The sequence below is a fragment of the Lagenorhynchus albirostris genome, chromosome 3, assembly GCF_949774975.1.
Source record: "Lagenorhynchus albirostris chromosome 3, mLagAlb1.1, whole genome shotgun sequence".
NCBI classification, from domain to species: domain Eukaryota; kingdom Metazoa; phylum Chordata; class Mammalia; order Artiodactyla; family Delphinidae; genus Lagenorhynchus; species Lagenorhynchus albirostris.
This window is the reverse complement of record NC_083097.1, coordinates 66,017,961-66,043,243: the sequence shown is the minus strand read 5'-3', so window position 1 is coordinate 66,043,243 and position 25,283 is coordinate 66,017,961. Positions and strand designations below refer to the sequence as shown.

The 25,283-nt window shown below is 36.1% G+C and overlaps 1 protein-coding gene across 2 annotated transcripts in view; it reads right to left on the bottom strand.

Annotated features, from left to right (window-relative positions):
* Positions 1-7,651: 7,651 nt before the first annotated feature.
* Positions 7,652-25,283, bottom strand: part of XRCC4 (X-ray repair cross complementing 4) — a 268,679-nt gene continuing 251,047 nt past the window's right edge. For both annotated transcript variants that reach the window (XM_060146142.1, XM_060146143.1), the window contains exon 8: positions 7,652-8,180. In XM_060146142.1, coding sequence (XP_060002125.1) covers positions 8,069-8,180 — 112 coding nt within the window. In that variant the 3' untranslated portion in view covers positions 7,652-8,068. The remainder of the gene's footprint in view (positions 8,181-25,283) is intronic.

Here is a 25,283-nt window from a genome sequence, read left to right as displayed (position 1 = left end):
CATAAGGAAAGATAACCAGTTATGGCCGATACAGAAGAACTGCAATTCTATCTTTTGAGGGAGAGTATGAATAAATGAATTAATGAGTGAATACATGAACATACTTAAAGCTCTGGGATAGATTTTCTCTTCCCTAGAAAGCACTTGGACAGACACCTAAAGTGTTTTCTTCTGGAGTTCTTCATTTTTTATATTTCAGTGGCCACTCCACCTCCCTTCTGACAGTTACATTATTTCTTTAGATAGGTCAATACCTTCAATCAGGTCTTGCTTTGCCTAGAAGTCATGCCATCTTTTAAAAATGACATTGCAGGTATGGTACACAGTATTATTTTAACATTTAACACTAGGGAAAATGTAATATGAAAACATGTTCCCCGACTGATAAAAACAAGGAACAATTAAAAGAAAGAGATAATAGCTGAGTGGTTCTGCATGAGAAAATAAGAGGAATTGGGGGAAAGCTGAGAGGAGAGGAGAGGAGAGGAGGGAGGAGAGAGGGAAGGGATGGATGGACAACATGGCAGGAGGCTGGATCCAATGGAGACAAGTTGCCAACGGGAGATTCATGAGTAGGAAAGCCAGAAGACTTTAAAGAATAGAGTTATGGTAAAATCAAATATAAGTGCTCATTTTGAGGTAAACTGCCTCTCTCTGACCCACACCTTCAATAAATTCTGCTATACACAGAGATTTCTCAGTGCTTTTGTCATGTAAATCAAAGAAAATGAAGTGAGTTCCATGGCTGAGTTGGCATGGATGGGAGAAAAAAGAAAATTGGGGTTGATAAAACATGAGGCTCAGCCCCACAGAATTCAGAGCAGAGGTAGCCATGAAAATAAATCCCGCAGGAATTCACAAAATTCTTGGGAAGAGCATCAGACTTTAGAATGGATCAGGGACAAGGAGCTTGAGCTAATAAATTTCAAAGAGAGGGTCAGTGTAACTGATAATCTCGTGGTACATAACTGTGCTGATTCATTATGTGCAACACAACCATCATAAGACAGAACAACAGTAACAACCATACGATCTTCCATATGTGCTTCACTTACTGTGAAGCAGGCACTGTGCTAAATGTTTTATCTGCATTACCTTACTTAATTCTCAATGTATGGATAAGAAAGCTCAAGTTCAGAGAATTTGCCCAAGGTTAGACAGTTAACAGCTGGCAGACACAGAGTAGAAACCTGGCTCAAGTCCCCAAATTCACATTACTAATTCCTATTTATTCTATTATCAGGTTCTAGCCAGAAGACACCAGATTTTTGTTCCATGTATATACTGAAAGCTATTACAAATGCAAAATTGTCTTTGTTATTCTATGTGATTAGCTGTTTTAGTCAGCGCTTATCAAAATACAGTTATATAACAAACTATCCCAAATCTCAGTGGCTTTGAGTAGAAAGCAATTATTCTCATGCTCACAATCAGCATGGTTGACTATAGTTCAGTTTATCTAGATTGGGCTCAGATGGAAGGCTCTTCTCTAGGTTTCAGGGTAGTGAGCTTGGCTCCAGCTTGGCAATGAGTTCAATTCCACTCTGTATCTCACGAGGGACCCAGGCAGGAAGGGTGGCAGCTACCCGGGGCGTGTCTGTCTCATGGCGGAGATCAGCATCTCCCAAAGCGAAAAGCAGAAACATGTAATGCCTCTTAACTCCTAGGCTCAAAAACGTGTATATTGTTATTTCATCCACATTTTATCAGCCAAAGTAAGTCAACTGAGTGGTGGTGGTGAAGAGCAAAAATTTATTGACAATATTTTAACCTTTCATAGTAATCTAATTACTCCTCTGTAAACTTAGTTCCTCAGAGAGATACATTATATCTCTTAGGGGAGTGGAACAAGATTGTTTCCAATATTATTTAGTAGGGGCTCTGGAAAATTTCACATGCTTGAATTCCCTAAATGTTTGCAAAGCATAAGGACAAAACCATCTCTTTCAAGCCTACTTCTCTCATCATCTCTACCACCATTTTGTTCCAGTAGGGATTCTAGAAGTCTCATGAGGTTTTCAATCGGATCACTTAATTTAGGAGAGGCCGGGAGGGAGGGAGGGAGAGAGAGAGAGAAAGAGAGAAAGAGAAAGAGAAAGGGGGGGGAGGGAGAGGGAGAGAGGGAGAGAGAGGGAGAACCCACTTTGCTGTACACCAGAAACTAACACAACATTGTAAATCAACTATACTTCAATAAAAAATAAATTTTAAAAAAAGTGTTTCAGGACTAACCTACATTCTATTTACTGGAACAGTGGCCACCAAAATTGCGCCTGCCATTAATAGGAACATCTACTGTCAAGAAGGAAATCTCTCCCTTTTTTCTGTAGAACCAAGAGGCTTTAGGGACAAAGGGACCCTTACTCAGAAAGCATAGTTCTCAGTGAGATTGTGAGATGAGAGTTTAGGATGAAGGGCCTCCAAAAGGGAGAAGAAAAACCAACATATGAACAATAAAATTCATATTGAATTTTATTCAAATAGAGGAGAGGAAAATCAAAAAGTGAGGGTCATAGTTGGTAAATGAGAGGGTATGTGTATATTTGAAAGGGAGAAAATGAGTAAAAGGGAGGCTGGAGAGTGTTTTAGGTTGAGTAGGTAAAAGAGAGCTGGGAGACAGGACAGGAGATGGTGCTTGCCTGTCATGTATTTTCCAAGGTATCCTTTTCCAGTTATTAAAATAGAGGAAATCATTTCAGGTTTGAGCACAGAACACTTGCAAATGAAATCTGCCCTCCTGAGAAGCATTTACTAGAAGCTGTCAGATCAGCAGTGAAAAGTTTTAATTCAGACAATAGCTACACATGGATGCATGAATAGTTCTTTTGTGACTATATCATTCTCCCTTACCAAATGTGTTAACTACCTATTTTTTTAAATTTCCTGATTTATAGGTAAGTTCATGAGGGCTTTCATGAATTTAGATGTCAGCTATTTAATTTCATTTTATTAAAAAAGGATTCTATACAAATATAACTGAGTAAAAGAATGAGAGAGACACAAAAGAATGAGGGTTGGCTGCACCTCTGGGAAATGTCTGCTAAGGGGCCTACTGACTGGCCTTCCTTTCCCATTCCCAGATGCCCAGGAAGGGTTCCATGACCTGAAGTTTTCTGGAAGCCCATACCTTCCCAAGGAGGTGCCAGTTAGAACTGTGGAGCTCAATTCTCTCCGTATCTCTATTATATAACTTAGTTTCACACTCCTAAATGCTCCGGGCCAACATTCCTCCTGGGATACCTTTTAACTTGTCTTCTTCATTCAGATGATTCACAATTACAAACTTGGAAATTAACCTCACACCTGATCCCCCAGGACCCTCTGTACTCTCCTCTGACCTGGAAGACAGCTTCACCCTCAGCTGACTTTCCCCCAACCCCTACCCATTTCTTTTAAGCCCCCAACTGGATCCTTTATCTTCTATGGATCCTCACCTACAACTTTAAATTTTTTCTCCTTCTCTTTAAGCCACTTATCCTACTACTCCTTGATATTATAGTTCACCATACAGCGGTTTCGAGCCCCAATCTCAACGCCACTCTCATATACTCACTCATATGCTCCACTCTTGGAGAGCAGACCCCAAATTTCACGTCACTATAAACTCCACAGTAACAGAGCAGTTGTACTATTCATTGCCTCATCTAGTGCCCAGAACAGAGATTGACGCAAGCGCTTAACAAATATCTGGTGAATGGATGGATTTATCCTTAAATTCTCCACATGGCTCAGTTCTGTATTTTGTGCATAACTAATCCCTTATAAACATTTGTTGAAACAAACTTACCCAAGAGCTGCTTGGCTCCAAAACATGGGATCTAGTATTTTATAAATTTGAGTTATGCACCACTAAGAAAAAAGTTTTAAATAGTTTCTTGACCTTTTTTAAAACTACATAATAAAGATGTCTCTTCCTGGGATGGGATTTTTTTCTTCCATGAACTTCCCTAATGAAGCCTGACGCATACCATCTGATGCCAGGGTCAATCATTATAAATCTTAAGCTGAAAAAACCTTCAGAAATGCAATCACCTTGTTTTAGAAGTGAGGGCACCAAGATCAAAAAAGCCATGCTGCTAGTGGACGCTGCTGCGTAGCACAGGGAGATCAGCTCGATGCTCTGTGATGACCTAGAGGAGTGGGATAGGGAGGGTGGGAGGGAGGCTCAAGAGGGAGGGGATATGGGGATATATGTGTACATATGGCTGATTCACTTTGTTGTGCAGCGGAAACTAACAGAATATTGTGAAGCAATTATATTCCAATGAAGGTATTAAATAAATAAATGAGAATAAAATCATATTCATAATCATTATCATCATCAAGAAAATAATTTAGAAAACAAAAAATGAATTGGTAGACTGAAACAAAATCATAACCATCACATCAAACTAATTGCTAATGGCCTAAACACCATCTACTGATAGAGATTAACAGAATGTGTTTTAAAAAAATCTTAACTTTATGCTTACCACAATAGAACATAAAATATAGGTTAAAACTAAATTGACAGAAAAAGATGTACAATTCAAATAGTAATAATAATAATAAGGCTAGAGTCTTTATATTAACATCAAATAAAATCAATTTCAAAACAAAATACATTTCCAGAAATAATAATGCTGAAGATGTTAAAGGTATCTTAACTGAACAAATGTTTGAAATACAAGAAGCACCTGTCTGGTGGCAAGCCAGCATGTGTGCAGTCCTTAATAAGGAGTCCAGGCTTCTCCAGCCTTTCTATCTGTTCCAGAGGTTCTTCAACCAGCCAAGGGTGCTGGTCTCCTACCTAGGACCCAGGAACTGACACACCAGGTCTGTGGCTCTCAACCTACCCACTACCCAGAAAGGGTGCCCACCCAAACAATCTCCCTTTTTCTCTGAATCCCCTCACAGGAGCACAAGTCCTGACCCAATTGCTTTTCTTTCCATTTTTCCCAATTATGTGCATATCCATCTTATAGCCTTGGTTGTACAGGAGTCCTTATGCCAGCATAAGGACAATATGGCATAGTCTTTATGCCATCCTAGTATGTGTGATCTGGTTTCAATATAGTTTTTTTTAAATTGGAGTATGGTTGATTTAAAATGTATGTTGGTTTCTGCTGTGCAACAAAATGAGTCAGTTATATGTATACATATATCCACTCTTTTTTAGATTCTGTTCCCATGTAGGTCATTACAGAGTATTTAGTAGAGTTCCCTGTGCTATGGGTAGATCTTTATTAGTTATCTATTTTATGTATGGGGGTTTCAATATAGTTTTGATTTGCATTTCCCTAATGAGTGATGAAGTTGTGCTTCTTTTCATGTGTTTCTTACAATTTTTATGTCTTCTTTGTAAACATAACTATTCAAATCCTTTGGTAATTTTCCCACTTTACCAAGGTATAACTGGCAAATAAAATTGTATATATGTTAAAAAAAAAAAGTCATGCTGCATTATAACTCAATTCTTGTGCCTTCCATTTCAGTGTCTTCCACAACAATCTATTTTAGAGTATAGACAATGGAAAAATGTGGGAAAAAAATCATGGCATGGAATGATAGAATCTGGACATCTTAACCAAATCCATAGATATCTGTCTATAGAGGACAAGAACTTTAAAACCACAAGAGATAGAAAAGAGGAAACTATGATTATGGGCTTATTTTGTTCTGTTCTAACCAGCTGAATTAATCTGACACATAGCAGTGGTTGAAAAGATCCACTGCCCTGAAAAAATACAACTGACCCCTGAACAACATGGGGGATAGGGGTGCTGACCCTTCAGATAGTCGAAAATCTGAGTATAATTTATAGTCAGCCCTTCTTATCTGTGGCTCCTCCATATCTTCAGATCCTCCATATCTGCAATTCTGCATCTGAAGACTCAACCAACTGCAGATTGTGTAGTACAATATTATTTACTATTGAAAAAAATCCACTTATAAGTGGACCTGCATAGTTCAAACCTATGCTGTTCAAGGATCAACTGTACCATGAACTTTATAGATTCTCTTGTTATGATTACTTAGGAAACACTTTCCATGTATCCCTTTCTCACCACTAGTGAGTTAACAGCCAAAATTCTGTTTTCTTCTTCTTCTCTTTCACTTAAAAAAAAAAATATATATATACATATATATAACATCTACATATATACATACATATATACACTGATGTATGCTAATTTTGGTTAGTCATTTGTGGTCTATTCATATGTGGTAGCATTATCTTGAGATTCTGGTACTTTATGTACACAATCTCCTTGGAAAGATCAAAGGTAAATCTTGGATTATATTAATTCATTATTATAGTGAATTTCCTAGGTGACTGAGTAGAATTTTATAATTATATTTCACATATTTATATTTACATTTAATTAAAATTTTTCCTCTTAAATGGAAGCTAGTATAGAAATAAAAATGCAGTAAAATTTCTATTTAAAATATTTTGTTGTTCTATTGACTTAATAAAATCCTATTTCTGATATAAACAATAATGTATAATTTCCTTCTCATTCTCTCTCTGTAGTCAAGCCTATGTGTAAACATTATGTATATTTATTTATAATTAATCACAAAAGGTAGTTGAGCTTTCTGAACAACTATTTCTTTGTATCAAATCATCAAGCTAAATTTCAATCTTTTAATGAGTTTCTTTTCAAAGTGATCTAGTAACTTAAAGAAACTAGATGATTTGAGGGGCTACTACGTGATAGACATGCATTTATTCCTTCAACAAACACTTACTAAGTCTCTATGAATCCAGCCCTGTCCTAGGTACTGGAAGGTAGAGAGATAAACCAGAGGGCGATGCCTCTGCTATGATGGGGCTTACTTTCTATAGGGAGACAGAGAAACGGGGGAGGGGGGGAGGGGGGAGTTGGGGAGAGAGAGAGAAAGAAAGAGAGAGAGGGAGAGGAGGGAAGGGAAGAGAAGAAAGGGAAGTATTTAAAGTTTGGAGATATTAGCATATAGATGGTATTTAAAACCACAGATAATCTAGGGAGACAATGTAAGTAATGAAAAGAAAAGTCTAAAGATTAAGCCCAGGACACTGAAACTTTTAACTGTTGGACAAGGAGAAGGACTCAGCCAAGAGGTCTAAAACATTAGTGGCCAGAATGGGAGAGAAATACAAACAGCATATGTTACTGCAAAAGTCAAGTGAAGAAAATGTTTCTTAAGGAGAAGTGATTGGCTGTCAAATGTTTCCCTGAGAGGCTTAGTAAGATGAGGACTGAGAAAGGACCAACTAGCAACATGGTGGTCACTGTTAACTTGAGTGGCATGGAGGGAATGGATGTTCAGCTGGATAGAAGTGAATGAGAGGTCAGGAAGTAGAAATGATGAATATTTAAAAAACAAATCTGTGCCAGATGTAAATGGGGATAGATAAGTGGATACGAAAAGGTCCTTGTCTTCAAAGAGGGCCCTTGTACCTATAAGATAAACCTTTTATCAACAATCTCTGAAAAACACTCTTTGATACAAAACAGGGTTACATTTATATTAATATATACTCTATAAAGACCTGTTACTATATTGCAGGAAAAAGTTTAACTAAATAACGTCTTTTATTAAGGACACAAAATCTTCAATCAAAAGTTTTATCATCAGATTTTCAGGTTGTTTGTGTACAAACTAAAAATAGATTTTACACATCATTCCACAAATTAAAATGCTCAAACATCAGTGTTCAGAATATGACTATTCAAAAAAGAATTTGTAGACATTTTCTTTGTCCTATTTTCAAAATCTTCTGAGACAGAATAGATAGCTACTACATATAATATGTGTGAACTGAATAAGGTAAATGTGACCTTTGCAACAAAAAGGTCTGAGATTTTATCTAATTCTAGGCATGCTGAATGAATAGTTTAGAATAATGCACTACTGTCATCAAATCATATCTTCATATACATGTGTAATCCATTTTGCATAATGGTTTCAGCTCAGTGTGTATGTAATTACATTGTAAAGCACACTAAGAGCTGCTGCTGAGTTGAAATTTTTCTTTTGTCATTTAAGGAAATGAATAGAAAACACAGTCTTGTGAACATCAAAGTACTTTTTGAGACAATTAAATCTCATCAAAGAGGTCTCCTGGACTACTGTTTCTTAGAGTTTCTAAAGACATGTTTTCAGCTGGGCTGTGATCCTTTTTCAGCATCTCAGGTAGTGGAGGATCAAGCCTGGAGTAAAAAGAAAAAATCAAGACAATTTTATTTTGAAAAACTACATACAGAGTAAAAGAAAATTAAGAGATACATAAGTGAAATAAAAGTTAAACCCGGCTTCCAAACTGCTGCATTAACATAAAGAGAGATGAAAGGCATTTAATTTCTTTAACTGCTTTGGAATTAATCTGCCTCTATTCTGAGCTAACGAAAATTCAAGGGCCTACAACAATATTCATAATTAAGGTCAAGAAATAAAATATCCTCTGTACTGTACTTTTATGCCAAGATACTGAAGAATTCTCAAGCCATTTCTTTAATAATTCCATCACAATTTACACTTTCCTTGGCTCCCTTAAGTTCTAACTATTAACATTCATTTGAATCTCAACAGCAGGAAGTTCTGATCACATAAATTTCTTTTAGTGGTCATTTGATTGTAAGTGTGTATATAATGACTTCATGTTTTTAGCAGTTGCTGATGAAATGCTGTTGGTCCATTCTTTTAGTGAATCTACATATCTTCATTTAGTAAGTAAATTTATTCAGTTTCAGTACTGTAGTTACTACATCAATGGACTGATCTCTATATTTATGTAAATGTTCTCTGAGTCCTAGGATAAAAGGCATGATCACTAACGGATAATTGGTGTTTCAAAACTGGTGAGCTGGAGGGTAACAGAGCTCAGTCAGAAGAAGACCCTAGGAATGTATATTTATACCCTTGTATAAACCTGGTCTGAATCAACCCAGTAATACTCAGTAAAATGCCCATATTTCCAACTACAAAGGCAGAAGAATCATAGCAGTTTGGTACAGCTAAAAAAGAATAGGACTTGAGGGACCTCCCTGGTGGGTCAGTGGTTAAGAAACCACCTGCCAATGCAGGGGACACGGGTTTGATCCCTGGTCTGGGAAGACCCCACATGCCGTGGAACGACTAAGCCCGTGTGCCACAACTACTGAGCCTGTGCTCTAGAGTCCGTGAGCCACAACTACTGAGCCCGCATGCCACAACTACTGAAGCCCATGCGCCTAGAGCCCATGCTCCGCAACAAGAGAAGCCACCGCAATGCACCGCCTGTGCACCACAACGAAGAGTAGTCTCTGCTCGACGCAAGTAGAGAAAGCCTGCGCGCAGGGATGAAGACCCAACACAGCCACACACACACACAAAAAGAATAGGACTTGAAGTCAAGACACATAAGGTTTAAATCTAGGTCTATTTCTTATTAGCCATGTGACTTTAGGCAAGTCATTTAACCTAACCGGACTTCTGTTGCCTCACCTCAGAGGTGGTCTAAAGATTAAATGAGATGTTATAAATGAAAGTGCTTGTAAATTCCCACAAAACATTTGGAAAATATTATTATTAGCTCCTAATATTGCATAAATTACAAAAGAGCTCCTGCTAATAGTTTCTTTAATTTAAAAGACTAATCAACTAAAGATCCCCAAATGTTATGTTTAGATTATGAGTACTTCCAAAAGCCTGCACCCATACTTAGTTGCACAGATTATTAAAAATGAATCCACCACAGGGTCCTCCTTGGCCTCATGACTGCATACAATTAACCATGGTTGGCTGCTACTAGGCCTGGGACATGTTCTGTCTTATCCTGAGCAAGCCAAGTTCAGATAACATAACCCTCACAGGAATGCGGAGGTGCTATGCATTAATGCATTGTCAAGATGACAAGTACTACCCTCTGGGAGTTTCAATGCTAAAATTAACAATAAATACTGACATAATTACTGTAACATGTAATTAAATATCTAAAAATATATTCCATAGAAGGAGAAAATGATACAGTACAGAAGTATAATTATTACATGTATAAGTTTTCAATGTCAACTCAAAACACATTATACATCTTAGAATTGCTTTTTCTCCTCCTAGCAAAAGACAGAATTGAATTATTTCAATTAAAAAGCCAGATACGGAAAAACCTCTGTAATTTCATTCGTCATCTAGACACTGTACAACCAGAACACAAAGAGTGATCAATTTAGTTAAAAAAAAAATCAGCATATGACAAAAGGACCACTCTGAAGTGACAAGTCTGAAGGGCATAGATCCCTGGTTCTCCATTTAAGATTCCCATCTTTTTCTAAAGTCATGGGGAGCCTAAGATATAGATTTTGACTCTTTTGTTCTTAGTGTCTAGTACATAATAGGTGTTCAATGAAAGCTGTTCCATGAATGGAGATCATTGTTCTACAGCTTTCATATCTGTGGTAAGTCAACAGAGTAAATTTAAAACTCTCCCCACAACCAAAAAAATAGTTTAATCATTTTTATAAGTAATAAATGTTTATTGTAAGACTTTATAAAACTCCTGAAAAACATGAAGAAAGTTAAAATGTCCATCATCCTACTTTATATCATTTGTATTTTCATGTCTTATTTTTTACAAATATGAGATTATATATATAATTTTGCAGCTTGATGTCTTTACTCTAAAATATATTAGAAATGTCTTTGCATGTTGAAAAATATATTTAGATCTATACTCATTAATTTTAATTTGTTTATACTAAGAATACACTGATGACTATTTGGGTTGGTTCCATTTCTTAATGCTCTTATAAACAGCACAATGATCAATAACCTTATACCTATATCTTAGTATATTTATCATATTATTTTTTCACGAGCATGCTTATTCCAAGCATTCACGCTTAGAGGTGAAATTTGAAAGCAAATAACTCAGAAACCTGTACCTGAAGTCTTAATAGAAAGTGAGCTAAAGAAGCAACTTGAAACTTGGGAGTTCCTCTCTTTCTAACTAAGTTACAACCACTAGTTATGGACCACTATAAATTCTAAATCTTCCATGAAGACTTTTTTTTTTCCATTTTTTTTAAACTTTCCACATTGAAGCTGATTTTCATTTTCTCTAATCATTTAAAGTACCGAATGTCTGCACCCAATATTTCAATACTAGTTTTGCCTTTAATCAATATTTAAGTATGTACTATGATCAGCTCATTGTGTTAGGGAAATATAACAAATGTGATAAAGGTAACACATAATTTCTGCCCTAAGGAATCTTTCAGCTAAGCTTTTTACTTTCTCTAATTTTTTTCAAATATGTTTTTTCACCCTAAACATTTTATAAGTAGCTTTAAGGCAATGACTGTGTAATATAATTTGTTCACAGTGATATATCCCTTTAGGAATTTCTATAAATATTACATCAGTATATAGGATTCAAGTAGACTTTTAGATAGTTCTTATGGACAACATGGTTCAAAAGGAAGAATCCTGAATCCAAGGTTAGGCAATCTTTATTTATGCTTCACAACATTAAGATTTTGGTCAGGTGGCAGCACCTTTCTGGATCTCTGTCTTGATTTAAGCTGTAGAAAGTTAAGGTTACTATAAATGATCTTGGAAGTTCTTTCAGTCCCTAAATTCTGAGACAGTTATACTCAAATAGACTACTTTGCAAAATACAGGCTCTCAATAAATACCTGTGGAATAAATGAAAAAAGGTGAATTAAAAAGGAAAGGTTAATGAGAGAATAAGAAATTGTCTTTGTAGAGTTAAAGGCTAAAGTATAAGGATTTTTCAAATAAAGTGAATAAATGAAACTTCTCCAGATGACAGCCTTATTAAAAAATGGCTTATAGTCTCGATAATTTGCAGAGTTTTATGTTTTATTACTTGATTTCACACTGCATTAAAACACACACACACACACACACACACACACACACACTCTATAACTTGAATCAAAATTGCATTACCACCATCTAATTAACAGTAAATAGTGTAGATCAGAAGTTAGATTTGTCAAAAGAAATATCTCACCCTGGGAAAGTTTCTCTAAAATGTTAGAATGAATGATTGACTTCTAACTTACTGAGAGTTAAATTATCAGCATCTTTTAAAATGATTATTTCCAGTTATTGGCTCATTTTGTAAAGACATTTTCTCAGCCACGTTTAATATTGGTATTACCATGGCTGGAGTATCGACCTTTTCTTATGTAAATGAGAATCATTAGTATTGTTTGGAGTGAATTACTTGCATTTTATAACATATTTTGAAAATAATATTTCTGAAAAATGTCAAGGTGCCAGTCTGAGCAGACTGAGAGGTCCAGGAAAAGGTGTAATGATTGATGGCACTGTGACACTTGAAAAATCATTTTCCTTTGACTATGACACAAACAATGGTTCTAAAGTCAAAAACCAAAAGTCAATTTGTATGTGGCTTAACTATATCTCTACCTACACATACAATTCAATTCCAGGTGAATTAAACATTTAAATGAGAAAAGGCAAAATTTTAAAGCATTTAGAAGAAAATAGAGGAGAATTTCTTTAGGATCTTAGGATAGAAAGTTTTTTTAAGGCGGAAAGTGAAACCATAAAGGTAAAGATAGATAAATTCAATTACATTAGAAGGATTAGAAGTAAGTACTCCCATTCATCAATAGACATCTTAAAGACAGTGAAAAGACAAGTCCCAAACTGAGAGGAAATACTGCAACATATGCTACTAACAAAGGATTATCTAAAGAATTCCTACAAACGATTTTTAAAACCCCAACATTATTAAAAAATATATGCCAAAGACTTCAGGAACTTCCAAGAAGAGGGAACAGTGAGGGCAAATAAGCATATGATAATTAGCTCAACTTCATTAGAAACCAAGAAAGTACAAATAAAAACCAGTATGAAGTATTTTATACCAGATTAGCAAAAATGAAAATGTCCAACAATAGCAAAGATCACAGAGAACATGAAATGACAAGATGAATTACTACTGGCTGGAGTATAAACATTTGAAACTACTTTAGATAACAATTTGGCAATAACTGTCCATGTACATGAAGATTTATGTACTTATAACTAGGAATTCCACTTCTAGTTACATACTCCAGGAAATATTTGCATATGTGTGTCAGGAGATATGTGCACAAATGTTCACAGGTGCATTATTTATAATAGTGAAAAACTGAAAACTACCCAAATGTCTCTCCACAGGATGGGCAAGTAAATTATGGAATTTTCACACCATGGACTATGATGCAGCTACACACATGCACGAATCTCAAACATGATGGTGAGCAAAAAAGCAAGGCACAGGGCTTCCCTGGTGGCGCAGTGGTTGAGAGTCCGCCTGCCGATGCAGGGGACACGGGTTCGTGCCCCGGTCCGGGAAGATCCCACATCCCGCAGAGCGGCTGGGCCCGTGAGCCATGGCCACTGAGCCTGCACGTCCGGAGCCTGTGCCCCGCAACGGGAGAGACCACAGCAGTGACAGGCCCACGTACCACAAAAAACAAAAACACAAACAAACAAACAAAAAAGCAAGGCACAAAATAATACACAATATGATTCTATTTAAGTCAAAAACATGCAAAACTATATAATATTACTCTTTGAACACTGATGTGTGTGTGTGTGTGTGTTTGTGTGTGTGTGTGTGTATCTGTGTATGTACATAATAGTTCTGGATCTTATTTGCTCTTCCAAGACAATGCTCTCAGATTTCTGAGTCTTGTAACTTTGGCAACTGTGAAGATGGTTTTACAGAAGGGGCAGGTTGAGTACTATGCATAAAGGGTTCCATTTCAGATATAACGGGTGACTCTGAAGTGACCGCAGGATATCTAAATGGATATAGATGTTGAGTAGGTAAATGCTTGTATAGATGTAGAGCTCAGGAGAGATGACTGGACTACATGTACAGAGATAGCAGTCACTACCATTACTACTGGCCACTAAAGACAAATGAGTTGAAGAGATCTTCAAATGAGTTGAAGAAACTCCCAGAGAGAGTCTACCAGAGAAAAAACGTTTAATATAGAATCCTGGGAAATGTTAAAATTACAGGGGCAGATGGAAAGAGAGAGAAATGAATAAAAGGAGACTGAAATAGAATGATTCAAGAGATATGGGGAGAACCAGGGAAGAGAGTTGTTGTGGCAGCCAAGAACCAAGTTTATTTTGTGTGCCCACAGCTTGTGCTACTCCCATTTGCCACCCAAATGCTGGCTTTCTATACAACTTTGACTGCTGAATCTGTAAACGCATGTTAGGTAAATTATTTTCACCCACTAAGAATTATCTGGAGCTGAGAAGAATAAGCTGGAAGGATGCTGCTGTGCTTGTGATTCGTTACAGACAAGAAGAACAGGGAATGTTTTCTTTGGGAGGAAGAAAGTCTTAAACCCTTGGACTGCAGCCGTCAGAGCAAAAATCTAGCAAAATGGTCAATGGTCAACTCCTGCCTGGCCACCAAAGCAGAGCATTTTTAAGTAGCTCTTTCTCTCACATTAGGATAAAATATATTTTATATATATATATGTATATAGATAGATAGATAGAGAGACAGAGTGGGAGAGAGAGACAGAGACAGATAGAGACAAAAAGAGAGAGAGAAAGAGAGCTTTGTTTTACTAGCAACTTCCCTGGCATCTATCCACCTCACCTCTGACTTTCCCCTGGGACTGGGGTAGAGGTCAGATGTGTGGCAAGAGATGAAGATGAGAGATGAGGTAAGGGCAATGTATTAGGAGAGAAACAGACCTGAACATTGGTTGAGACATACATTATTTGGTAATAATAAAAGCCAAATATCTAATGGTTTGTTTTTTAGGATGTAACAAATCAAACCTTCATCAAAATGACCACAAAAACAGCCAAGTCAGAGTATTATGTGCTTGTTACTATTAAATAACTAGACAGCTATCGAACTGGCCTTAACAGAGTTCTCATTATGGAACAAACTCAATTAGAGAAACACCTTTTAAATGGAAAAGTTATAAATAATGGGCTTAAAGATTTGACATCACCAACATTACCACTGTATTTTCAAATTAAATTTTAGTATTTAAAAAAATATTTGAACTTTGAATAAATGGGAAAATAGCTACACATTTCTAGTTGACCATATAAAAACCAAAAGCATCTCCTAAATAAATTAACAGACTGAAGTCATCAGGATTCAGTAAACAAGTGAATTCTAAACATTGTCTGGAATTCAATAGGCCTAGACAGCATTTCACTAGTCTGAGAAAATGAAAAGAAGTTGAAACTTTCTTTCTGGTAACCAAAATGGCAAATAAATAAATTGTGTTAGTTATTTTCAACTAAATTCCTAAATTTTTTTTAATGAATATTCTTTTGCTGTTTAACTTTATCAAGAACAAGAATAAAATAGAAATAGGCTTTTGAAATAAGTAATTTTGAATAAAACATAGAATAGAGAATTATGAAGAGTAAATATACAATGTTAAAATGCACTTACGTGCTTTATAGATATTGGGAAAGAATAATTATAAAATTTCCCTGTAAAATATTCATATTATGGGTTTGAAAATAAGATTCTCTAGTTCTATCCAAGTTAACATTTAAAGTTACAAACATTAGGATCAATATGTCCATAATCCACAAGGATGCCAGAATTTATGTAGGAATTTCATAATAATAAATTGGAAGATTTTGTCATTCTTACTCTACTTTATTTAGATAAATAACATTACTGTGGTAATTCATTAGATCAGCAATATCAAAGCCCATACATGCTTTAAAAACTCAATACCTGAAAAACCCTATGTTAAACTTCCCGCATCCCTTGCAAGTTTTGAAACTGTATAGGTGACATTTGCTACTGGTGATCTGTGCGCATAAAAGCAGAAAACTGTCATCTTAATAAAAAATTATTTTCCACAACTTTATTTTTAAGATAGGCCATTGCTCTTTGCTACTTGGTGTGCTACAAATGAAGCCTCCCTCACTAGATTAGAAGCTTCTCAAGTAGAATGACTCTGCTTTATACGACCTGGCTCATAAACGTTCCAATGATTGCATGTATTAATTAATGAACAAATGATTGAATGAATGAAGTAGACAGTATTAACAAGAAGCCTCAATAAAGTTAAGCAACCTGCCCAAAGCCACACAGCCAGTAAACATGAACGTGAGCAGGCAGGCAAGTCAACAGTGAAGCCAGGGTATTAGCCTAGGTTTCCCTCACTCCGAAATCCATACCCTTCTTACTATAGCAGTATATGGGAGTCACTAATTCTTATTTCTACTGCAGAGAAAGGCAACTTGGTGCTGTGCAGTATGTCTGAAAAAGTAATTCCATGAGACACTCTAAAAAATAAAATCTGCAGTCTAAAATGTTTGGAAAGTATTTATTTTTATCCATTAAGTCCTCTAAGTGTTTCATGTGCATATTATACATTTAAAGCTATTAAAGTCATTCCATAAACTTGTTAAATTATTAAGTAAAACAAAAGCAAGGTGCAGGAGAGTGTGTGTAGAAAATTAGAGTGTGTATATATATATATATATATATATATATATACACACACACACAAATATATGTACAAATTTATATGTGTGTGTGTATGTGTGCATTTATATGTATATAGAATATCAGAATATCTCTGGAAGGATTCACAAGAAACCAGCAATGGCCGACTCTGGAGAGAGGAGTTTTGGCTGAAGACCAGGGATAATTTTTGCTGGATAGTCTCTTAAACTGTTGAGATTAAAAAAACAATTTATACACAGATTATATCTTTTTAAAGTGCTTTAAGAAAAAAATAGCTTGTTTATCCTCAGTTTTACAAATGAATTTGGCAGTCAAAGCCTCTTTTCTCACTATCTCTCAATTACTAATATCCCAAGAAACAAGTGTTTCTAGAACAGCCTGCATTGCTTGCTTTCCTGAGAATATAATACCTACTAGCCTGAACCCAAAAATGTAGTGGTCCAAAGAAGGAAAATAAAAACACAGAAAAAAAAAAAAAAAAAAAGAACTCTACTTCAGGCTACCAAGAGAAGTGTAAAAAACATGGGCAGAAAATAATACCCAGCCATGGAGGTTAGTGACTTCTAATGAACCAGGAACCAGGAGTGATAGTTTCACCACAATGTGGAACCAGCTGTTGGTTTCCTGCTGCTGCTGTAACAAATTACCATAACATAGCAGCTTAAAACAACACAAATTCATTATCTTACAGTTCTGGAGGTCAGCAATCTGACCCACGCCTCACTGGGCTAAAATGCAGGTGTTGGCAGAGCTGTGCTCCTCTCTGGAAGCTCTAGCGGAGAAACTTCCAGAGGCTACTCCCCTCCTCCATCTTCAAAGCCAGCAATGGCAGGTGGACACCTTCTCACATCACATCACTCTGAGCCAGCTTCCTTTGTCACATCTTTCTCTGACTCTCCTTCTGCCTCTCTCTTCCTTTGTGATACAATGCACCCACCCGGATAATCTAGGATAATTTAGCTACTTTTATGGTCAGCTAATTAGCAACTTTAATCCATCTGCAACCTTAATGTCCTTTTGCCATGTGCTCTAACATAGTCTCAGGTTCCAGGAATTAAGACTTTGACATCCTTTTTTTGGTGGCAGGGGCTGGGGAACGCAGTATTCTGCCTACTGCTCCAGCCTTAACTTGGTTAGGGCTCAACTGTAATCTATCAGTTTAAATGTTTCAGGATCACTTAACAGAGAAACAGGCTTTGAGTAAGAGCAGGACCCACAAGGCCCAGAGTTAAAAGAAACCTTCAAGCTGGCTGGAGGAGGCATCTGCAAAGTCTGTGCAATATGACCTGAAACTCAAAAGAATCCACACTGGGGCTTCTTATCTAGAGAAGAACTGAACCAGAATCATTGAGATAGGCTGTCAACTACATCATCCATCACCTACCGTGTCTACTATTTACTGAGTGCTTACCGAGGGTCAGAGACTGTGCAAGATGCTTGGGATATAAAGTGAACAAACAAACGGTCCAAGGCAGAGGTAACCCTGAGCGGCTGAGCTCCCCTGAACATACACTAACTACAACCCTTGTCTAGGGGATAACACAGAGACTGTTTCACTATGACAGCTCTAACGAGTGAGGCTCCACAGACAATGCTACCTTCATGGGTGTGTTACTATGCTGTCAGTCACCCAAGGCCACAAGCTTAGAGGGGCCTCATCCCTGCTTTAATGTTCTGTTGTCACTGTCTTGAAATTCTTAATAATTTTGAACAAAAGGGCTCTGCATTTTCATTTTACACTGGTCCTGCAAATTATTGTAGTGTGTCCAGACCACGCACTTTCAGTGACCTTCATACACCAGACCCAAACTGAACCTAAACAATTGCTCAATTGCTCACACTTATTCTGGACCAATAAACAATGGGACTTTTTTTTTAAACTAATTATGTACTGATGTATGGACTCATTCTGTCCTATTCAGAACGGAGTTTTGATCCTTAATTAGCCTAACCACCAGTAAACCTCCTTTTTAACACTTGAAAAGCACTTGCTTTTTCTCTTCAGGGAAATACTTGGTGAATTTTTTCACTGGTAATTTTTTTTTTTTGACCTGTAAATAAATAAGAATGAATGTAGTTTCCCGGCAAATAAATACTCTGCTTTGTTAGGCTTCTCCTTCTCCTCCCTTGCCTTCTCTCTCTCTCTCTCCCTCTCTCTCTCTCTTAAAGCTCCACTGTCTTTTGTTTTATAGTAAGAGAATTCAGTTTCTATTTTAATTAACAGATTTTTCCATTATTTTAGTCCTTGCTAGTGGACTTGATTCTTAGTGTTCTCAAAACTACCCACTCTAATTAATTCCTTGGCTCACAAAGCAGCAAACCTCTCATCAGTGCCATCCTGTGCTGTGGCCTACCTATCTCTTTCCCTTTTGATTTGTTGAGTATCAGTCTGCCCCAAATCCTTCCTGAATATTTTCCTAGCTTTTCATGGAATGGGTGACCAAGGATCATGTGGCAGTCAGACATTTTAAAGAAGACAGACTACTTTGTAACACCACCAACATCATAGAACTTTTAGATAAAATGAGTATCATATAACTGATACATAAAATGAACAAACAAAAACCATCTCTTCACAAAGCATACTAACTCAATGTGGTATTATTGGCAAATGTAAAGACAGTCTCTGCTCAAATTCTGGGAGATGTTCTGTCTTAAAGAAACATGCCAGAAAGGAGTCAGAGCACTGCAAGAAGGCAGATGGAAACAATCTACAAAATTCTGTGGATTTTGATTTTGAATTAAAAAGATTACATTTTTCAGTTGACTTTAAAAATATAACCAAAGTGTAAAGTAAAACCAAGTTGTATAGAATGTTTTTAAAACAAATCACTATACCTCACAACTGGTGGCAAGTCACTGTGAGATAAGGCAGTATAAGCCATGGAGGATTCAGTCTATATGCTCAGAATGACTGGAGAAAGACCTATCTAACCTTTTTGCCCTGGAAAAGTTTATTACATGTATGGTTTTATGATTTCAATAAAAGTTCAAATGTCACTGCTAAACTGCAATCCAATCCACACAAAAAGATGTTGACTGCAGTTGTGTGTTATGTTTAGATAACTATCTTTACTAAGTGCACTATATACCTTTCTCATTGTGATATCTTTATGATTACATAAATTACCATTTTTTTCAAGATTTTTTACTGAACTAATGTTTATTTTGAGGAAGCAGAGTAAGTGCTACATATGGTTCCATTAGTGTATTAACTGGTACAGTTTGTTCTCATTCGTTTAAATGTCCCATTGCAATCTATGTCTTAAAAATAATATTATTTAGTCATAATTCTCCAAAATTCATAGTGGAGGAAGCTTTTACATGGCACTGAACTATCATTAACAAATGTAATGAGATCAGTGTCTTGTAAAGGCATTGGTTTGATTTGCCAAAATGCAGGACTGGCTGTAGCACTTAATTATTAAGGCTGGAACAGACACATTCAGTAAATAACTGATCAGCAATTTAAATAACCACTGTTACCTAACTGACCTTATTTTGCTACTGTAAGAAAGCTATATATCTCAGCTTTGATCGTCTGCCATCTGAACTGTACAATTATTGACATTTCTCCTTGCCTTTTATTGTTTTCTCCTTCAGCCCATCTTCCAACTGCTGCAAATGCTTTCTACAACACAAGTCTGATTATTACTTTGTACTCCTACAAGGCTGTAGTTGAAACTCCCTTGGCATAGCAAAAAAAAAAAAAAAATCACAAAATTTCTAGCTTCACGTCTGCCTTTCTGGTTCTAGCTATCCAATGCTCTTCCACACCAAACTTCTTGTCATCCACCAAATGCATCATTCTGTCTTCATTGCCATTCTTTTCCATACAGTTCCCTCAGCATGAGGACTCTTTCTCCTGCCTTCTTTACTTAGCAGGCTCCTACTCATCATTAAAAGCCAAGTTCAGATGTCACTGCTTCTGGGAAACCCTCCTAGGCAGAGGAATTAATTATCTCCTATTCTCCCATAGTACATCTTAAATCAAGCAGCTCTTTGTTCCTATACCTATTGCTGTGTAATAAACGACCCTAAACTTAGTGGCACAAAACAATGACAATTTTATTATGTTCGTACTTTCCATGAATCTCACAGGGCACAGTGAGGATGGTTTGTCATTGTGCCATGGTATCCGGGCCTTAACTGGGGATACCAGAAAAACTGGGGCTGACATGATGGCTGGGAGCTGGAATCCTCTGAAAAGCTCATTCACTCATATCTGGTGCTTGGCTGGGAACCTTGAAAGAGTAGGACTGGCTCCTGGAGACTCTTCAGTGGCTTGGCTTCCTTACAGCCTGGCGGCCTAGGATAGTCAGACTTTTTACATGAAAGCTTAGGGCTGTAAGCATGAGGTGCCTTTGTTGACTTAGCCTCTCTGCAAATCACAGAGCATCACTTCTCCTGCATTCTACTGTTTACAAAAGAGTCAAAAGCCCACCTAGATACAAGGGGAGGGGATATAGAAACCACTTCTCAATGGAAGGATATCAACCTCAGAGTTTAATTCTGCACATCTTTGTCACTTATACTGTAAGCAATCAGAGAACAAGGACTATGATTTAGAATTACCGTTTCTCTCAGAATCTGGCACAATTCCTAGAATAATGAACTATGTGCACTGAAACTGACTAAGAAGTGTCTTATTGAGGGTGTTTGCCTTTTTTCTCTAAGAGCTGAGTATGAAAAAGCTATAGCTAGTTTCATATACAATTTACACAGAATAAAAACCATTCCAGATCAGAAGGGCAACTATACAGATTTTTAGAAATGCAATCACATAAAATTTATACTTCAGCAAGGAAATTTTAATTTCTGACAACTTTTGCTGGCCACTAGTTAGCTCACTTTCCATCATGAAGTAACTTAAATTATTTACTTTTCCAAGTAGTTTTGGATGTTTATAAATTTATATGCTTACAAGTTCACACAATACCATTAGTTTAGTTATACTCCACTTCACTGGAATGTTTGGGAAGGGGGATCTATGGTTAAATGATTGGTGTTTCAATCCTCATGGCTAAAAGCCTCACTAGCAAATGCTGGTCAACTTCTAAATAAACACGCACTCAGAACCCAACTACTAGAAGGATCTAGGTAGTTGGATTTTCTATTAACGTAAGTTTCATTAAGTTATTATTATTATTACTTAAGCTTTAGGAGTGTTAGTTAATTTAAACCTCTTCTATCTGGTTATTGAGAAACAACAACAGCAAGAAGCAATCACACTTTCATTACTAATGCAAGTAAAAGTCAGAAGTGAAATAAAATCTTCATCTCCAAACATCCTTTATTCTGAGAAGAAATGTGACCCCTGTTAGCAACATGGAATTACCACCAACAATCTCACCTTCAATGACCAATGAAGAAGAAGAATCAGATTTCAAAAATCAGAAACCATAAACAGAAATTAAATGTTAAACCAAGAAATTCTAACACTTGTTTGGAATTAGGAAAGCTGTCACCCATAAATTCACATGCAGCCCCAAAAGACAACCATGAAAATTGAACAGGCTATAACCATGCATGGAAAATATTCAGCTAGATTCTACAGTCTGATCATAATTTCCCTTAAAATATATATAACCTCCAAAGTCCCCTCAAAATGTTACTAGGCCTCTGTGGATGGGTAATCAGAGAAAATCTTAAATCTTAATTCATTTAAATTGCTGTCTACAGTGCATTCTTTTACTGCTTTCTGTAAAAATAGGCCCGCTTATCATACTGCAAAAGAAGAAAGATATTTGACATTTCCTAATCTATCACTGGACACTTTTCTATAACTAAGAAATTTGGAAGTGACTAGAAGGACCACCTAAAAATTCCATTTTTAAGAGTATTAAGTTTCCAGAAGGCAGGAACCATGCTTATCTTTGTATAGTTTAACCACATATAGGAGATTTACCACTTAGGAAAGAATTGTTCTTAATAGAGTTTGTTTTTAAACAAACTCAGGATACATTTTTTAGAAATGTTATAAGTAATAGATTTTCTCAGATTGTTCCACTAAGACTATTTAGCCTATGATATAGACAAACTATTAGAAAGTATTAATGATGAGAACTAGTGGTCAACATAATTATAAGAATCTGTTTTTCATACATTCCTTACTTCAAGCAATATTTTCTCAGTATAAGGCACTGTGCCAGCTTCTGAGATGAACAAATAAAACATAATCCCAGACTTTGAAAATCTCACAGTCCAGTTGAACAAAAATGTATTTGAATAATTAAATATAACATGTGTGATGAAGTATGTACAAAGTATTGATTTATAAGATTAAAAAAATATTTTACTTTCCAAATCTAGGTGTCAGGAACACATCTGTGCTTATGGAAGGTTTATTTGTATTTGCAGTTGTACACATAAAAATTAACATGTTACACATTTTGATGTTTACTACATGGTAATTTCCCATAACTCTTGAAGAGATACTTGATTATTAACGATTAAAAGTAATTTTTACTCACAATAGCAATGACTGTTTTCTTTCCTTAAGCAACTTTTCTCATAAAGAAAATGGAATTGATTGCTGTATCAGAACACTGAATATTTTTTTTTCTTTTTTGTTTTGTTTTTTGCAGTACGCGGGCCTCTCACTGTTGTGGCCTCTCCCGTTGCGGAGCACAGGCTCCGGACGCGCAGGCCCAGCGGCCATGGCTCACGGGCTCAGCCGCTCTGCGGCATGTGGGATCTTCCCGGACCGGGGCACGAACCCGTGTCCCCTGCATCGGCAGGCGGACTCTCAACCACTGCGCCACCAGGGAAGCCCAGAACACTGAGTATTTAAGGGAAACATTTATTTATACTCATGAGAATTTTATTAAAATAATGATAGACACTATCCAGACAAACCCAATCCAAATAGCCAACATTTAGGTCGGATGGGGTTAAAAGGCTATTTCCACATCTGAATTTCCCTTATAGGTCCAAAATTCTAGTATTGTATTTTCAGGATAGAAGAGACTAGTGTAACTTTTAGGTTTCATCCAAAGTTATGAATCTAAATTTTCTGTATAACCTTCTCTCCCTAACTTATTTTGGGTGTTGAATCATAATAAAAAAAAATTCCTTAGCATGAAATTGTTACTTCTTAAACATTTGGTAAAAAGAAATAATGAAGTTTCCTAATCATTTCTTAAGAAGACTTAGCCTTCAAATATAGAAATTCTAAAATCCTGTAACAATCCTAGTAGATGCAAGCAACAAAAAATTATTTATTTGGGGGTATATAAGGTAATATATATGCCTATTACAAAGACTTCAAAAATTTCATCAAAATAGAATAAAATAAAGATTATCCTCTGTCTATTCACCTGTTGATATTTTAGTGTATTTCTTTTTTGAATTTATATACAAGATATTATATATACAAAGTCTTTTTAAAATTACTATGAAAAGTACTTTTTATTATATTTTTCTTAAAAATTAATTGAGGAATACCGCTCTTTGTCAAGAATTATGGGTCTACATAATCATTTTTAATGGCCTCACAGTATTCCATCACACTGAGCTACCTTAAAATTATAACTAATCTTGATCCATAGACAAATACTAGAAATAATTTAAATACTTGTTGTAAATTACATTTCAATGAACATCCTTAAATATACTCTTTCTAAGTAATGTTAAGACAACAGGTCTATTTAATTCTAATTGAAAATGGTTGACTATAAGACTATAGTTCCTGAAATTTCTTACTCTTAGGAATGCTAAGGGGAAAAGTACAGCTCACAACGAAGAAAGTAACATATATGTATTTTAACTACCTGGAAATTAAATTATTTTTAGATGAAAGTTCTATGTTAAGAACAAACACAGTAACAACACATATAAACCTGGAAAAAAATAGTGATTAAAACCTGGGAAAGTGGGACTTCCCTGGTGGCGCAGTGGTTAAGAATCCGCCTGCTGATACAGGGAACATGGGTTCGAGCCCTAGTCTGGTAAGATCCCACATGCCACGGAGCAACTAAGTCCATGTGCCACAACTACTGAGCCTGCACTCTAGAGCCCATGAGCCACAACTACTGAAGCCCATGCTCCTAAAGCCTGTGCTCCGCAACAAGAGAAGCCACCACAATGAGAAGCCCCTCACACTACAATGAAGAGTAGCCCCTGCTCACCGCAACTAGAGAAAGCCTGCGCGCGGCAATGAAGACACAATGCAGCCAAAAATAAATAAATAAATAAATTTATTAAAAAAAGAAAAAAAAACCTGGGAAAGTGAAGAGAGTACTCATTAAAATAAAATAAATAAAATATTACCAACATAGAAAATAGTTAGAAATTCTTTATGTTTCTCATTGAAGACCACCCTCACTTTGCTTCTAAGTCAAAAGGTTTTGCTATTGGACTTCAGAGGTGGACTGCATAAATATTATATACTGACTGCTATTTTTATTTATTTTCCTTGGGGAAATTAGATTAGGTCATCTGACCTATCACAGAAGATAAGTGTTTTGTGTTTGCTAGTTGACGTGTGGGCCAAACTCTCTTTCTGAAACGTGAAATAAATGGTTATTATCAATTTGGAGATAAGGCAAAGAGTTTTTTCACAGAATTCAGGGAGAGTCAGAGCATACAATGTTTCTGAGCCTTGTGTGCAGAGGATAAGTAAAAAGACAAAAAACAAAGGTGACAACTCATTGAAAAGTTTTTTATTCATTGAGATATTGATATTTTAATTCAAGTATACATAATCATGCTCTGATGTCACTCTGCCACATATGTAACTGAAGAGAATAATTTAAGACAGAAAAAGACAACTTTTTTAGAAGAGAAACTTGACCTTTCTTGGTACAAATAAGAA